General features: G+C 42.0%; 1 protein-coding gene across 1 annotated transcript in view; it reads left to right on the top strand.

The window, feature by feature from the left end:
- The window catches only part of ARHGEF38 (Rho guanine nucleotide exchange factor 38), a 34618-nt gene that overhangs the window by 3777 nt on the left and 12287 nt on the right, over nucleotides 1-18554 (top strand). The window contains exons 2-5 of the mRNA XM_035324977.1: nucleotides 5624-5811; nucleotides 8425-8548; nucleotides 12270-12417; nucleotides 15444-15461. Of these exons, the coding sequence (XP_035180868.1) occupies nucleotides 5624-5811; nucleotides 8425-8548; nucleotides 12270-12417; nucleotides 15444-15461 (478 nt within the window). The remainder of the gene's footprint in view (nucleotides 1-5623; nucleotides 5812-8424; nucleotides 8549-12269; nucleotides 12418-15443; nucleotides 15462-18554) is intronic.

The raw sequence follows: 18554 nt of genomic DNA, 5'->3' as shown, positions 1-18554 counted from the left end.
TTATTTTTTGTGGATGATAGCATGCCAAACTTGTGCTTGGTGTGAAAAATGAGCTATAGAAAATGGTGGGTTTCCAGAAAGAGCCAGAGATCAACGTTTGCAGTGTTCAGCGAGATAGTATGTGCTTCGATAATGCTCCTTGTGTTACATACAGATCTATTACACATTAACTTCCTCCTAACTCTGGATGGGAATGGGTCAACCGTGCTATCAAACTATTTACACATGCTTTAATTTCAGGTATAGCAGAGGCATACCTGTACTAGACACACTGATGCAAATCACTCAGCTGTCCCCAGCGTATTGCCTCAGATCTCCTATCTGAACCCCAGATCTTGCATTTTGCCAGTGTCTGGTGTACTTCTGAGAAATAGCCACCACCACAAATGAAGCAGAAACCCGCAAAATTGCACACATAACTGGAAAGCTGCTACCCCTTGGTACCCTGAAGCCCAGCAGGAGGAAACTCATCCTCTCTCTGCTCCATCACAAGCAGGGTGGACTCCATCACAGCCCTCCTCTGTTCCATCCACCTCCCCTCCCTGCTTGGCTCGCTGCTTCTTCCCGCCCAGGCTACGCATTTGCCCAGCTTCTGCATCTCCTGGCAGTGGTAAAGATCCTCCCCAGTTCCTTATTTGCTTTGCCCTGTACTTACTGATTAACTTTCCGTGTGCTACAATGCAGATGATATCCTATTTCGTTGCAAAATGTATTGATCTTTGGAGCAGCTGGGTGGCTGAAGTACAGTACAGAGTAAAAGTCTGGCTTATTTCCTGATGTGCAGGTACATTTGATGAAAATGTACCCTTGGTGCCACAAGATGGAAAAATCACAATCTAACAAATACGTTATTTTCTCATGTGCAAATTTGAGCTCGGAGGATCTAATTCTGTTAACTTACACCGTAATAAATCTGGAGTTATTTCTTGACCTTACTGCAGTGACAGCCAGGCTGGGAAGTGATCTCATCTTCTCAAAGCAGAATCCATTTTGTGCTGCTATGTTTGCACAGCACTTAGCACAATGAAGTCCTGCTGCACGGATCAGGACTCCGAGGTGCTGCTACAGCCTAACTAGGAACTGGGATGAGGGAAGACAGGGACCTGAGGAGGCTCATGGATCCTTTTCTGAGCGTATTATCTGACGTTTATTAATTGGAATACCTTGCATTGTGGGTTACAGGGCTCATGATTCATACAGCTAATCCACGACCCATCTCGAGGTGCACGTGCCCCAGGGGAAGTGGTTCAGATGCAGCCCTTCCTCACTTCTCATGTTATTAACATATGAGCTCAATGCCACGGGAGCGGTGTATTTATATTGCTGTATGACACACTGGAAAGGTTTATTTGTAAGTATTGGTGCTAACAATAAGGGCATTCTTCTGTCACCTGATGATAAGCTTTCTTCCCTTCCACTGCGGTCACATGGGATCCCTCTGTAGTCCTGTCAGCACACATATAATTAAAGCAGTCTGCTGTCAAGGAATTGAAGAAAGAACTTGCATATTGAATGCAAATATTTTCTGTACCTTATGGAACATGAAATGATCAAAGACGGAATGACCTAATTGCACCTAAGTCTCTGATGCTGGTTTAGGTGCAAACCTGTTGCCCAGGAAGCCTGGTGTGGGGTCACTGTGGTCCTGCAGCATTCTCCCCCCATCTTCAGTCATCCCAGGGGCTTCTTGCATGTGTAGCAGCCTGTGTGCAACAGACCTGCTCCAGAACAATGCTGCTGTGTGTGTGCTTGTGTGAGGCAAACGGTAAGGCATTCTCCATAACCCTCTCCCAATCCTGTGTTTCTGTGCCTAAACTGCCTGTGTTTCACTCGCGAATCCAGCTGATAGAAGCCGGTGTAGATTCCTGTGCACAATCTCTGGGTTATCTGAGGACACAAGCTATCGGAGGGCTCGCTTTCACAGAAGAATAATTTTATCTAAGGTGGTGTGAGGTTCAGGTTTCACATGTGAAAATACAGTAATGCTGTCATTTGTTTCCTGTACAGTGATAACTTATGCCTTCACTGCTCGCTTGTGCCAGGCAAAATTCCCCCACCTGCACAGTGTGGGAGCAGAACTTACTTTGGAGTCCTCCAAATGCTGCTTCAGCGATGGAAAAGCCTCTCCCCACTCCATGCATTGACATTTTTGTACTTGTTGGTATTTTCTGTGTCTCTACCTTCACTTCTACCTTCACTTCACATTAGATGTGGAGAAACCTGGGTCCTGGCCCCAAGGGGAAATGTAATATCCGACCTGAGCATCTCACCTGTGAGGAACAAGGGATGGAGCAGACCTCTGGGAGCTGCTCACTCTATAGAGGGAAAAAGCCCAGGAAATTTGCATGGATCCAGCTTGTCAGCCTGCCTTGCCTGCTCCTCCAGTCACCTTCCATGGGCCTCAAAGAGAGTTACTGCATTTGCCCATTGCAGGCTCTCACAGCGTTGCTGGATGTCTCCATCTGGGGGATATTTTTAGACTTCACACTTGCAGGAAACTGCTTCTGTTACACACGGAGCTGCTTTGTCCATGGTGTCACACAATGAGCTTCTCGTCTGGTGTGACTAGAGCTGTGCACTTCAGTCACTCAGCTGAAAAACCAAAGTCATTACCTTCCTCACCGCAGCAAAATCCTCCAGGAAGACAGCTCCTGCAGATATCTGGCATTGCAAAGTAACAGTTGTAAATACTACATTCCACTTTACATTTTTATGTCTACTAAAAGTACCAATTACATTGTTGTAAACTGATCTTAAACTGGTCTTAAAACATACCTGTCTAATAAACCCTTTGAGAGGCAGTTTTTTCTTTTCTTTCTTCCTCTTTTTTTTTTCTTTTTTTTTTTTCCCTACACCTGGCATCTTCAAAGACAAATGAGCCAAATTCTTACTGTAATTATTAATCCTCAGCAACGTCTCTTCCTGCTAATCCTCTCTCTCAAACGGTTCCAGGGCTGGTACCCATTACCAGGTAGAAACAAGTCTGCTTATATTCCAAATGTGCACTTGCAGTTTCTGCATTCATTAAACTTTTGCTTACTCCACAAGGATTCCAGCAGGCTTCTAATGTTCTCAAACTGGTCAAAAGCAATCAGCTGAACATAAATTCACAGGTTTGGGCTGTAATCATCTCTTCAGTATCTTGCTCTTGCATTCTACAGAGACAGACATGTCTAAAATGAAAAAGTGAACGTATTGAGTAAAAATGGAAAATTATATTACTTTTAACAAAAGGATACATTTATTAAAAAACATGTTTTCTATAAGGAAACAGCATCTACCTGATATTTCTCGTGGTTATTTCTTCCTGTTGAGAATAGTTTTTATTTCCTGGCATTATTATCTATCACGCAATAAGGATAATAGATGAGCCCTGACATAATTCAAGAATCAAATTTGATCAGGGCAATCTAATGACATAAACTGAAAGAGCAGCCTCTCTAGGGATCGTGACTTCAAGCCTGAGGTGGGATACAGTGGCTTTATTTTGTTCATATAATGCCTTCCCCTGCCACCAGTATAAAAGATTAGAAAGTTCTTCTGCAGAGCATTTCGTGTTTACCTTCAAATTCCATCTGATACTATAATAGTGCTATGTCTAAGACAAAACGACATTTCTAAGTAAGTTCTTCCAGGAAGCCTGGTCCTGAACTCTCCCGTACAGTCACACACATGCAAACTGTTTTGCCCAGTCTCGAGAGGAATGTTGGCTTGGTGCAGAACTGGAACTGAAATGTATTGTTCGTGTGGTTCCTTGCAAATGTGTATGTGTGGTCACATACCTTAATCTTCCTGAGGAAAAGGTACCTGCCATTTTAGGCACATAAGCAGAAGCCATGGAGGTCTTATTCCACAACTTAGCAGAAAATTGCTCAGAGGGAGCCATGAAGAGGTACTAGGACCTCTTCCACTCTCCTCCTCACTGAAGTGAGGTGAACTCCTGTGCAAGACATGCACTCGCACCAGCATGGGTTTGCTAGGGCAGAATTCAGCTTAAAATTCTTCCGATAGCCTTAGAGAAGGGAGACATCCTGCTCTTGTTTCCATTTCATTGTCTATGTACAAACACAAGTACAAAATATTTATGCCTGTGAGACTTATATGTAAATACTCAAAGGTAAAAGGAGGAGTTGCTTTAGAGAAAGGAAGTACATCTAGACAGGAAAAAAATAATCTGGAGAAACAGCCCACCCCAGCTTTGTTCTGGTTCTTTGTCCTCCTTGTGCAGAACTATCAGTACGGAGGCAGAGGTGCAGTCCCAAAAGCAGCTTTTTGAAACAGTAACTATGGTCACATCAGTCTGACTAGAAGGTCTGACAGGAGAAGGATTAATAATAAAACCTTTCTTTCCAAATATCAGCGGTCAGTGTGACTGTAGAAGGGCTTGAGGATGATGATGCATTGCATTTGTAGGATTTTACGTCTCTCAGTGGAAGACAGCTCAAAGTCCTCTCCCCAGAAAGTTGCTTGGTTTCCTCGCAAGTCCAGCTCCAGGTTATCTTCTACAGCCTTGAGCTGTGTTGTACAGGTGAGCTGGACCCTGGTGCCCACTTGAGCACTCAATATATTCAGTGTTGGTTATCAGCCAGCAAAGCATCAGATGCTGCTCCTTGTTGCTTCATTAGACAGTACGCTTCCTACGAGGAGCTGACATCAAGGCGTAACAGCCTGATCTTCAGCAGAGATTCCTGTCCTCCACTGCTGAGCAAGAAAATCCCATGCTGTCAAGCCACGACCTGGGTAATGCAGAGATGAGTGCAGTAATGATACGTCTGTCTTTGCTGGTACTCTGCACCATCTTGTGGCTAGCAGAAAAACACCAGAATACCCTCTGAAATCTTCCACTTTTTTTTTTTTTTTTTTTCCCTTATGTTTTTCCTAATGAAAAATACAGACCTAGACAAAATTTTGTGTCCTTTGTACAGCTACCACAAATGTATGCAGGTTGCCTTATGAACCAGCAAAAGGAAGACCATCACTACAGATAAGCAGGTTTGTGTGCACATCCTGTAGCTACATAACTTAACCTGTCTGTAGAAGATTCCCTTAGATTTCCATGTATTTGGAAATAATCAGATAGTCTCGGTCTTAAATATGGTAAAGTAGGTAAGAATCTCCTGATTCCAATGATCTCTGTTGGACCAATAAATGTCTGTTATTGCTCATTAAAGGTTTTTCCATATTCCCCTGTAATTCCTTTGCCTCCTTCAAAGAACTCTTTTAAAACAGAATTATGCATTTCATCATCATCCTTAGGAACATTGTCTTCATTTGAAAGTTCATCTTCCAGTACCTACAGCCCTCAGTCTCCTGTGAGCAGAGCACAGCTTTACATCATACAGAACAAAGGTTGTTCCAGTGAAACTTATGGTAAAAACAGAGCCTTTTCCATCCCCAGATCTTATTAGACTTCAGGCTGAGACCATATTTTCAGAGGAGTAGAAGGGCATCAGCTGTACCTGGATTAGGGTGTGCCCAGGATAGCACAGGACCGTAGTCAGAGCAGTGGGAGAAGCACCTGGGGCATTTGGGGCCTTGGTGTGCCAGCCATCAGAGGAAACATGACAAGGGCAATGAAAAGACCATGCTCCTCACTAATCTCCCCCCGTGCTCTTTTAAACAGAAAAAATGGCCCCACAGTCAGGGTCCGCATCCCCGGCCACTTTGCCCCAGGAGGATGAAGAAGCTACCAGACGTATGATGGCCAAGAGGGTAAAAATCATCGCAGAGCTCATGCAGACAGAGAGGGACTATATCAGCGACCTGGATCTCTGCATCAAGGAAGTGATTCAGCCTCTGAGAAACAAGCAGGTAAGCACCGGGGGCGGAGGATGGGGGGGGGGGGGGTGACGTCAAGGTCCAAATTCACCCACGGTCTGTTTGCAGATCATCTCAAGGCAAGCACAAATGTCAGCCTGAAGAGTGGCACAGTTCCTGGAGTGGCTCCAGAGCTGGGTTTCTGGAAAGGGGACATGCCAGGACTCCAGTGAGTGGAGTGGGAAGTCAGATACACTTCTGGCACTTGGCATTGTATGTGCATAAAGCCTGAATCAGGGTGCTTGCCCAGAGGGCAGCTTAGATGCTTTATCCCTGCTCCCAGGCTTGGGCTGGGATGGCAGCTACCACCTCTCCATACTGCTGTGCACATAACCCCTGGTACATGCCCTGGCAGACCTTTACTGGCACCTCTAAAATCAGTAAAAGACAACAACAAGTATTTTCCATGGTAACAGCCTGGAATGGCTTGAACCTTCCCATCAAGGTTAAATTCTGTCTTAAAAATGACTTCAGCCAGCCTTTCTGACAGCTGTGGTGGAGAAACACCATGCATGACAGCCCAGCAAGCACTTTAGAAATTTGCATTCTACGCAGAAAAGCTAAATTTAAGCAGGAAGGCTCATAAACTATCTTTCAGGCAAAAAGATCTTATTAGGCCAATAGTACCCATTTTCCTTTTCAGCTGAGACTTCAAAGAGCACCTTTTCCTCAACAATATTTCAATTTTTAGAAAAATTGTGCAGTCTCAAGCTGGGAATAGAAGAGCTTGTCCAGAGAAAGATTTAAATTCATGGTGCCTGCAACAGCATTCACAGAGGCTGCACGAATGATGTGCACTGCAACTATATCAAAGAAGTAGTTTTAAACAGACCTTAACCCTGTGTGTTGTATATATGGGTTGTTACAAAATTGGTCACATAATACAGGTCGGGGGCCAAAGTGTCTTTAAATAGCACTGACACTGCTTCTTTGGGAAACTCTGTGGCCAGCTGAAACTTGTGCTGCTTAAGCTCCTGCAGGACCATCCCTTTGTTTCTTAAAACTGTCAGAGTTTGTTCCAGCCCATTTTTGGAAGAGCTGGCTTAAGCTGGTGTAACTCCTTGGAGTTCTTGACTTATTCCTCCCAGTCATTCATCTGCTTACAAGTGGTCTCCACTTGGCTCCCTCTTCGGGCTGGCCAACACCCAGCAAGAGCACTCTCTGGTCAAACTCACCGAGATTTTTAACAAGCATGCTGTGTTCTTCTTGCTAGCCAGCTGGAAACATACATTTCGATTCTGTCCCTTGTCACCGTATTACCACGTGTCCAGGCACTGCATAGTTCCAAACGCAATGCAGGCATTGTGCTGGAGCGGAGGTCAGAAGTCCTGTGATAGATGTATGCAGGAAAAGTAATTTAGAAATTATAACTGTCTTAATTTAATAACCTCTGCATTTTTGAAAGGCTTTCAAGAATGTTATATGGTTTTAAGGCTACTTCTTGGATAAACTACTATATTTGAAAGTTTGTAATGCATTTAGAGAAGGATAACATTTAGAAAATTGACCTAGCAATGAATCTGTTTCATATTTCCAAATGGATAAAAAATGCTTTATCCCCTAACAATTATAAAAAAAAAATAACTATGTTAGTACTGAGAGTATATTGCTGATTCTGTTACAATAGCACTCAATTTGATCCTCTCAGCATCTGGTGAGCTGCTATGTAAGTAAGCAATTCCATTTCTAATGGAGAGATACATTCAGAGAGCATCAATGTGGATGTCAAAATCAGTCTTGCCTTTGTTCTCAGTGTTAGCATATTACCACTGTCTATCTCTAATCATTCCTGAATATTGGCACACTCTTGCCCTGATGTGCGAGGGTGTAAATAACTGCTGTATGAAAAGTATGTGCCCTGAAAATTCTTTATGTTTCATTAAAATATTCTAAAATTCTGTAGTTATTCTAAAAGGACTAGGAATATGGAGCCAAATATCTTGCTGATATAATTTGAACCAGTTCACTGAAGTCAATGGTGTTCTCCCAGACTCTGTAGAAAGTAGTTTTGATTATCTGAATAATTTTTGATTATTTGAATACCCAGAACTGTAAATGTGTTTGTTTTAGTGGAAATTATATGATCTTGATTTCGCTCTTCAGATATATAGGACCACTAAATTAAAATGGTGCCACCACTTGGAAGTCTTTGTACCTGACAGCTAGCACCAAGCATCAAGGTTCCGGTTTATGTAGCAGCCTCTGCTAGCAACTGGAAATCAGGGAATGAAAACCACTGTCAACTATTCTTCTTCTCAATGGGAAAATAAACAAACATTTTAAAGGCAGCTAAAGATCTTTCCTCTATTCAGATGATAATGTTTATTTCCTTCCTAGGTAAACACTTTCAGATTAGGAACGAATAGCTCAAAATAAGGTTAAAAACACTTGATAAAATGCCCTTTGTTAACTGCGTCAACCCAATTATACTAATCCGAAAACTGTACATGTATCCTTGAAGTCACAAGGAGGATGTTTATATGAGGTTTTACAGAAGCGATGCTTCCTGGAGTGTTGAACACACAGGGCTTAGCAAGAGAAGGTCTGTAAAATACCATGTCTTTCTTTTCCTTCCTTAGTAGCTGCTTAATATTTGTATTCCATTAGATTGTTCACTTTGACGTGGATGGCTTGTTTAGCAACATTGAATCGGTCCATCAAATATCAGCCAAACTGCTGTCACTGTTGGAAGAAGCCACGACAGATGTGGAATCACCCATGCAAGTAATCGGTATGTTTACTGTCCTCTTGAGTTCTACAAAGCCATGTGAAAGAATAAACATAACACTCTCTTGTCCTCTACCCTCATCAGACTTAACTAGTACTGCTCCCAGAGGCTAACTTGCTACAAGCTGTCCACGGTAATTCAGGCAAAAGGAAACGTGAATCCTGTCCAGTGGCTCTGCTGGGCTCGTAACAGGCCTGGTCATGGTACTCTCATTCCATCCTTCCAGATGCTGATGGGAAGAAAGGATGGAGAGAGTGAGTTTAGCATGAGTAAATACCACAACATTGAGTTATGCTATATATTGATAACTTAATTTTCATCTAGCTTAATGTTACCTACCTAAATGCTCGTGCTTAGACCAACTCTTATATTGCATGCTCATACTTGTACCACTTGGGAAAAGCATTAAAATTGAATAATTAATACTTAAAACAAAACAAAACAAAAAACATTGTAAGCATATTTACTGGCAATATAATTCACGTAAGAGGTGATTAAGTGCAATTAACAGGGACATGGTCAGTAAAAGAAAGAAAGCTGTGATTGATACAGAGCTTGTGGGAACCTGTGTAGGAATGCTTGTAGGGATCACAGGTATTTTTAGCAAATGGATTGTCCTTGGATATATCACAGCAATCATGTGTCCTGCAGCTCAGGCCACGACTGTTATGGCTGTGATCTATTCACTTGACCTTCTGGCACAGCTGGAAAAAAATAAGAAATTTCCATTCATCAGCTCTTCTGTAACTGCTTATTCAGTACAGAGGCAGTAAGTGATCCAGCTTACGGGATCAGGTGAGAAATCTTAATTAGCTTCAGTGCAAAGTCAGCCAGTTTAGTTTAAAAAACTTTCAGCTATGATTCAGAGGTTCTCTTTTCCCTAAACTGACCACATACCACAGGTAACGTGTTACAGAAAGAACCCATCTTCTCACAACTAATGGGGTAAAAACTTATCGGTTGACATTTGACTAGGAAACATGGTATTAAAGCATACAAGGCTTGGGAAAAGTATTAATCCTAGTATGTCTCAATCTGGTTTGCCAAGGCAACAGCTTAACGTAGTTTGATGAGACTGTGTTGTTTGGCAGGATTTCAATAAAAGTGCATCATGATGAGTCATACCCTTAATAAGCAATGTTCTATTCTAGCAGGAAGTGGCTTTCTCACAGCAAGGAGAATCATCCTTTTAGTTCTCTGCCATATCCAGAAGTAAGGACAAACAATTTTATCCATCTATTAGGGTTTACTTCTCCAGAATCAGACAAAGAAATGTGAAAATATATGGGATTTTGGATCAGAGGGTTGACTTAATTATGGCAGGGAAAAAGATGGAATGTAAGGTGAGAGCACTTCTTCCAAAGGCTGATAGAAAAGCAGGGAGGATAACTGCATCACTATAAGCAATAAGTCAGTAAGTTTGCCATCCTGTAGAACAGATGATAATTGTGTCTTGAGGATCCTCATATTCAGTGTAAAAGTTGTTAAAGCCAGTCTGTGGAAAAAACAGGATGAGAATCTGTTTAGCACACCCATTATGTTCTATCGTGTTTGAGGTATTTAAAGATCTTCCATCAAAACATCCTCCTTTGGAAGGCAACCCAGTCACAGTGAGGGTGAAGAGAACTGCTGTTTTACTGGTTTGAAACTAAAACAATGTAATTGCTTATTTTTATGTCTTTTGATGACAGATTTGGATCTGTCAGAATGCACAAAATACTCAGTATTTTCAAACCTGTGCCCAAATATGTATTTCTGGCCCCTAAAGCAAGCTCCCACAGTGATATGCTCAAAGATCAACTGATCCAATCCATACAACTCAAAACCAAGAAGAGCTTTAAGCTTAGGAACCTTAGCTGCTTTCAAAAGATCCCATCCATGAAATCAGCACATCATTTTTTTTCTCATCATTAAGCATCAATGAAAATACTTATCATTATGGTGCAGTACATCAATGAACAGATCTTGGTCATCTCTGTTTTGGAAGACAGAATGATCATTTCCAGGCTCTAGTATATGCTGAAGGGAACTATAAGTCTCTAGTTTGCATTTTTGCTACAGAAAACATAACCTCTCTTGAGAGCTTAGCATTACTACAGGCTGTGCTAAGTACTTGGAGCTCTGCTTAAAGTTAGTGAAAAGTGTGAGAGCTCAGCATCTCTGTAAAGCAGGCGTCAAGGGTGCAGAATCAGGAGAGAGCTTGTTAAGGTTTCCCTTCACACTGTTGGCTAGTAAAGGCCAGTAGAGAGGGTTCATGGGAATGTCAGGAGGCAACGTGTCCTGCCAGCCATCAGCATCAGCATTTAGCACAAGATAGAGAATAGGGATGACAGCACCCGAAGAAGATTCAAGTAGAGGATGCTGGTGCTTTTCTGACTGTGGCCTTACAGTAACTAAAATGAACTTCTGTGGTCTTAACTCAGTCATTGTTGTTCCCTTGTTCGCACCTTGAAACCAACATGCATTAGACAGCCCAGTTAACCTTCACTGCTAGGGGAAAAAACCCAGAGCTGTGTTACTGTGGTAACTGAATCATTTTTCACTTTACGACAGAGCAGTTCAATGCAATGTATTATGAAACAGCCCGCTCTGGTCAGGATGAAACATGCAGGATGCCTGACAGCTTTGTGCTCTCTGTGAATGAACGGAGAGCTCCCAATTAACACGGTGTTTGGCTTTTAACTTTAATAATCATTGCTATAACCCAACAGCAATGTTTATAAAACATCTGACTGGTTGCCATGTAGACGTTATTCCTCTGTAAATGCCCCAGACAGTAGTTTTTACCGTCACTATTGTTTATAATGTGTATTGCCAAGGATGCTGATCAGGGTGCTGCTACATAAGTGTAAGAGCCAAATGAATATCTCAGCAGAAAAGATGAAGCATGCCTTCTCCATTTGGATAATATTTCTTAGGTACATGGAAACAGGCAGGGGGGCTTTAGGCTGAGAGAATTACGCAACAGAATTAAATGGGAAATTAGTGCAGGACTACTTCAGTGCCTCTAAAATTCCCAAGTGTTTTGGGGGCAAAATGGTGTTGTAGAGGACTGGAAATGTAAATGTTTTCCCTTTTCGGTTGTATATAAGCCTAAGGGCTATATAGAAATGGCTGCAATCCATAGTGGTTTTATTTCATTAGGGGAGGGGTGGAGGTTGTTCCTGTGTCATGTAAAGAAAGATCTCTACTCTAGGCCATAACAATTGCCATTTCAGGATGCTGCAAAACAGATAAATGTGAAATGGCTAATGGGAGATGGAGTCATTATTCCCGTTATAACCCATTTAAGTTCATATTCAGTTGAAAAAAAAGTCAAAGGGAAAATTAACATGGTTACACACACTCCTCCTGCCAGCCCACACCACCACAATGCTCTCCCCTTAACAGCAAAGCTTTCCTGTTTGGTTTTCACTGAAGGGGTGTTAAGGTGGGGCAGTGAATTAGGGGGTTGTGTATGAAAGGGTGCAGGTGTAGAGATTTCATCCCTTTTCCGGGGGGAATTTTTGTGCATTAACACTGGTATAATGGTGCCCGGCTATGACAAAGATGAGCAGCTGAGAAATACATGTAATAAATAATGCACATAAACACGCAAGATCGTTTCTAAGGGAAGTAAAGTGGAAGCCAGCCTTTTTAGCTCACGGCTAATGTGGTGGAATAATAAAACTCCTTCTGAGATGCTGTTGTCTGGCTTGACACGCTTTGTTTTTCTCTTTAACAGGGGAAGTGTTCTTGCAGATTAAAGGCCCACTAGAAGACACATATAAAATCTACTGCTATCGCCACGATGATGCACACACCATGCTGGAATCCTATGAAAAGGATGAAGAACTAAAGCACCATTTAAGACACTGTGTACAGTCCTTAAAGTAAGATCTTTTCAAATGATGATTTCTGTCCATAGTCAGTTGCCTGGCAGGGAACATTTTAAATGGATGTAGATGAAAGGTCCCCTGTAAATCCAGAGTTTTATGAGGCTTGCTGGGAGCTCTGGCTTATGCTGCTTTCATGAAAAGATGACAAGCCAGGGGCCATGATTAGATTTCTTTCTCTCTAGGATGGCCAAAAATAGCACAAGAAAGGTTTCTCTTCCCTTAGCTTCAGTGCCCCATACTGGCAGAAGAAATGCTGCATCATATAATGGGCTGCTGGAAACACCTTGCCCAGCTCCTAGGAAACATACTGCCCCCATTTTCAGCACTTCTATTGCTCGATTTAAAATAGCGTGTGCTAGAGCTGTTCACACACTCTGGTGTTTCTGGGCCCCTGCTGTAAGGCCCCAGGGATCTGGAGCCTCGTGATGGGGATATTTGATAGTGGTCAGTGCTGAAGCAAGCTGTGAGGTCCCACCAGTGGAATTTGCTTCATGCCATCGTCCCCAGTGCCAGCCCCTCAGGGAAATGTTTTGAGACCTCGGGGTGAAGCACAATGAATGTCTCTCTCTTTCCTTCCATGTGGCTTCCTTCTGCACCCTGTCACGAGAAGCAGCTCACTTTCTCCATGGGGAGTGCTTCTTTTCCCACCCGCAAGCTCCCTTGCTCCCTCACTTTCTCAAAAATCTTGCACAGAGCTGTCAAGAGGGAGCATACCATGGTCCTTCAGATCATAGGTCTCTTAGGTCTCTCTCCAGCTCCAGAAAAGGCTCATGCTGCATGCTTCCAGGAGAGATGTAAAGCTATCACAAATAATTAATGGAGTGTACAACAGCAACAGATATTTCAAGTATACCCCAGCTAATGATCAGTCGGCAGAGATGCGTTAAGACTTAGGAGGTGGGAAGTATGCTGGAGTGAAATTTGGAAATAGTGGCAGAAGAAACCATTATCAAAATTAAAAGAGAAATGTTTCCTTTGAAAACAGTTTATACTGAAAATAAGGCTTACTTTGAGCAACATGTCCAGTTATTAAATAGATAGCAAAGTATATGTGCAGGGTACTGAGGCTTTAACCACACTGGAAGCTGAAAGAAATAGATTTTCATATAAACTCAGGCTTTCAGGCTAACAGATGGCCAGGTAACATCCCCTAAGGGGGTGTTTTAGTTGCTGACTTCTACAATATTCTTTTCCGGCTAATCAAGAGAAGTTGTTACTGTCATTCACTCATCCCTACTGCTGAGGCAAGAGGATATGGAAGGAAATAAAGAAAAAAGATAGTGTCCATGTATGTGCTGGGGTGGAAGTTGCCACTTGAATTCCAGAGGCAGTAAGAGAAGCTCCTGTTCCATCATCACAGCTGGGATTTGTGAAGAAAAAGGATATTTTATGCTGAACCATTGTAGCCTTTGGTAGCAGGAAGTGACAACACCTTCCTCACAATGAAGCCTTGTTTTGTCTTGTTCTTTCCTGAGTAGCCTTTAAACAGGAACCAATGAAAAAAACACAACTGCATGTATACTACGTTGTGCTTTGCTCCAGTGGCTGGGGACTGCTGCTAATTCAAACACAAAGACCTGAAAGCGCACACTCAGATGTGCAGCTGTTGTCACCTAAACCTTCTTACTTCTTATTAGAGAGGACTTGTCCTAGGAAGAAAACTATGCAGCATTTTTACCAAATAAGTTGCAGACTGTCTTCTGATGTGAGACATAAGATACATGGGGGGCAGTGACTGCTATTTTTGAAAAATGTTTACTTCTTAAATATTTTTTTTTCCTTGGAAGAATATTGTTACACTTTAAAACATTTTAAAAGTCTAACTAGAGGCTTCTGTTCCTCAGCTGAGTAATATCTGCCATGCAAAAAATGACTTCTATATCAGGAGTAATTTGAAAGTAGCACTCTGCACATCTGTACAGACAAATCAGATTTAATTAGCCATGCTTAGATTCCTACTCCTCCTGTTGACTGCAGAGGAGAAATTCCATCCCAGAATGTAGGTGTCTGCCTTGGAGACATGTGCAAATCCAAATTCTGTAGAATCCCATGTTTAAGCAGCGCTTATGCAAAACGGGGATGTTGTTTGCTAGCTTAGCCAAAGAAATGCAGCTGGTAAAAATGAAAGGATGCTGGCAACTCCCTGCTCTGCTTTCAGTCTGAAGTAGTTTGGTCAACTATTACGGGGGCAGAGGGATGTCATGAGCACTCAAAGAGCTGATGGTGCAGAAGTGATGAAAGCGGCAGCTTCCAGATGCTCAGTTAGCCACTGGTGGGTGAGGAGATAGGAGTGCAGGCAGGCAGAAAGCAGTGGCTGATGATGTGATGTCAGCGCTCAATATCAGAAAAGCCTAATGCAGAGATGAAGTTTCCTTACGTTGGGGTGAACTTCTTGAAGTTCAGTCGTACCAGAAGGAAAATATTCTATGTGCATGTTCACATATTTCCGAACTACAATTGTATGTCCCTGCTGCTTTCAGTATATATATCAACATTATTCTACTCTCAAGAGGTTTCGGTTGATATGTAGCCTCCCAAAAAATAGAATAATGCCATTGATTCTCTATCCTAAAAGGCTAAAATGTATTCTTTTGCATTTAGAAATATGTTTTTACTTAAAGAAAGTAGACAGGGATGTATTTAAAGCGTAAGAATAACATGCTTACTTTTGCTTCTTGTATTAAGGACTTGATGATACTTACTGTTACTAGCACAGTGACCCAAACTTCCTTCTCTAGCACTTTTAGGAGAAGACGACTGGGCTTTACAGCTAAAGCCAGGTTTCTGACAGTCCTTTTTCATTTGGGGCTGTCCTTTCAAAAAGATATAGGGCCAGATTCATTGTTACCCTCTGGCTGTTTTGTGCAGTTCTGCTGACACACAGCAGCCATAAACCTAAGTTAACTGGCCAGTTACAGCTGCTCTGTGTCACTGAAGTGTATCTGAGAATCTGGCCCGTGATCTCTATAAATCCTTTTAAGAGGAAGCTAATATATGTTTTGGTTTCTTTTCTTTTGCAGAAAGATGTACGAGGAAGAGTAAGTACTGTATCTTTTTTCTATGTAAAATAATCTTGAAAATACCTTTTATATATCTTATGCTTAAAACTGTACATGTGGAAATTTTAAGGAAACAAACCTGTTTCCATATAATGTATAGATTTCTATAGGGCATGTGTGATAAAGACTCTCAGTTTTAATTTCTCTAAGCCTGTCTGGTTTTCTAATTACTACTGAACCAGCTTTGCACTATTTTTCAAAACTTGTGGTTGATGAAGCTACTTAATTTGGTTGCCAACTCATTCAGAGCCCTTTATTATCACCTTGTTGTCTAATAAATGTCTTAGAGAGCTCCAAGGTCCTCAAGAATGCTTGACAACAACTTAATGTAAAATATAAAAATCCAAACACCCTTAAATCATTCTGCATTAGGCCCCTGCGGAGCTGCTCAACACACACTAGGCTCACAGGTAAAGCTATTCCTAAGGTGGTGACACCTTTGGTAGCCCTAAATATGTAAGAAATCTGTCTTTCTCCAGAACTTCCCTCTGGCAGTGGCTGGAGGGTCATCAAAAAAGAACAAGCCCATGGCAACACTTTGCCAGAACACTCACCCAGCCTCTGAAACCTCATGGTTAAGGGACTTCTATGCTTAATGTGACATCTTTGAAAAGCTTAAGGTAGTGTTTATCACTTCCGCAGTTTTGGACATACAGCAGGTCAGGATCATTGAAATGCAACAACTCCTGAATTTACCTGCAGGGAGAGGTCAGAGAAGGTGTTAGCTAAACTAAAGAAAATGATTACAACCTAGACCAAAATGTTAAGAGAGAAAAGAGGAGCAGGCATGCTTTATACAGGTAGGAGAGGAGCATCTGTAAAGTCAGAGAATTTGACAGTCAGTCAGACATCATAAATAAAGTCAGTGTAAAATAGACTTTGAAGGATTTGCATATTGAAATCCTAAATTGGGCTTTTCAAGATTTATTCTATGATTTGAAATAGTTTTCCTCCATTTGGTTTTGATAAAGGATGTTCTGTAATCCTTTCTCAAAAGGAGTGGGTTTTTAAGAGGAACACAACATACCCGGAGAGTAACAATAAGATCATGTGAGAGAGCAATGCATGTTGAAATAACGCAAGACTGGTTGCTCTAATAACTCTATTAGAAATTAACGTCCAGTTTTCTACTTTGAACAGTTTCTAGCGGACCACAGTTTACAACCCACTTGCTGAGTTGAAACTGGCTCTTGTAAAGCCGCACAAGGAGCGATGCTGGCTACCTTGTGTTTCCCTCTGAAGGGCAGGGCACTCAGAAATGCCACTTCCTGCAATTCAGCATAGAAGTTGTGGAGTTACAGCAGCCCTTGGGCAGGACTACACCTGAAAATCTGCTTAATGGTGAACTGGAAAGCACGGTGTAACTAACCCCAAACCATCTCCTAGATAGCTTTTCATTCAAGCATGATCAAGAAAACAATTACATACATAACAGACAATGCTGCCCTTTGCTATCAACTAGATGGGCTGAATTCTGCTTGGATTAACAACTGTGCGGCCTCAGTGAATTCCCTGGGTTTGTATGAAAGCCTTACAGTAGAGTGCATTATTTGCCCTGCACGTTTTGTACTAAGATTAGCTCTCACACTGTAAATCATAAAGCCCAAGTCTTTAAGACATGCTGCGGCCCATGATGCATGCACACAAATTCAGAACTGCCAAGCCAAATACAACACTGTCCTCAGCCCTGTGATACCGTACTGGCTATCATGTTCACCACTGGACCTACCTGCAAGACACTGAGAGCATGTGAAAATAAATCCTGAATCACCTCTCTTTGCATAGCTCACCACCATGTATTTTTTAAAGCGGTGGCAGTCTTTCTGTGTTTGTGAGTTTGCTTTGTTGTGAGGAGGGAGGCAGGGCACGCTGTGAAACTCACTGCAGTGAAGCCAGCTGCATTTACTGCAGAGCTATGGTGATAATTTGCGATGAGATTAGAGCAGCTACTGACAACCCAGAGTACTTGCTAAATTCATGATAAGATGGGGGAGAGGCTGAAGCAGCATTGCAAATGAATTATCAACTTAATTTTCTACACAATGGATGTCACAAGCCTGCTTCAGTTGTGTGGCAAGGCCATGTCCTGCCTGGCTGCTGGGTGCATACTAACAGGGACATTGTTAACGGGGCTCATCCAGGGAGAGAGGTGATCATCAGATAATCTTGCTGGGGAGAATTAGACGAGTCGAACTTTGTGGCACTTCGTGCCCCAGGGAGTCATTATCTTATAACAAACCTACTATCTCTCAAACCATATTGCTAGACTGTGTCATGCAGATACGCAAACAGAGGGCTGTTTATCACTTGGGCAGCTGTCCAAAGTGCAACTGTATAAAGAGAAGACACTTGAAGATTTTTCCATTCATGAGACAGCTTTTATAGATTTGCATTCATGGGGCTTTTCAGAGAAAACAATAACAATTTAAGATTTTTTTTCTCCTTATTGCTGCCAGAAGCTGAAAGATGGCAAAATAGCTCTATATATTTAATGTAGGATAGAGGGGAAATGAGGGGGATTGAAATGATGAGAAGGTTTGGGGACATCAAGAAGCTTTAAAAGGCATCTACTGTTAATTTTTTTTTTCATGCAGAACTTTTCTCAGATAATGCCTGTGCAAGAGAGATGGTTTAAATATGCAGATGTCTCTTCTCAAAGGCATTCAAATTGTTTGTTAATTAGTCAGCAGTAAGGATTGCCTGTTGTACATTTTATACATATAAAAGTGGGAAGAAAGCTTTTTTTTTTTTTTTTTTTTTTTCTCTTTTACTTTTTCTGCTGCACAAAACAATAGATGTCAGCCTGCAATACCAAGTGGATGTTCCCTGTTTTTAATACTTTCCTTCTACGTTGTAATATTCCATCTTCCCATATTCGGAAATCCTTCTTCCCCTAGCATTACCTCTTGCACAGTTACTGTCAGACAACCTTTTTCCTTCCAAGACAGCATTTTTGGGCATGCAGATGGAAAGCCTGCTCTGCTTTACTGTCCTTAACGCTGTCACCAACTGCTCACTCATGGTTTCAAGGTGGGGGTCTGTGAGGCAGGGGCAGTTCACGGCAGCACCAGC

This window comes from Oxyura jamaicensis, chromosome 4, assembly GCF_011077185.1.
Source record: "Oxyura jamaicensis isolate SHBP4307 breed ruddy duck chromosome 4, BPBGC_Ojam_1.0, whole genome shotgun sequence".
Lineage (NCBI taxonomy): Eukaryota > Metazoa > Chordata > Aves > Anseriformes > Anatidae > Oxyura > Oxyura jamaicensis.
The sequence above is the reverse complement of the archived record's forward strand: the minus strand, read 5'-3'. Positions and strand labels throughout refer to the sequence as shown.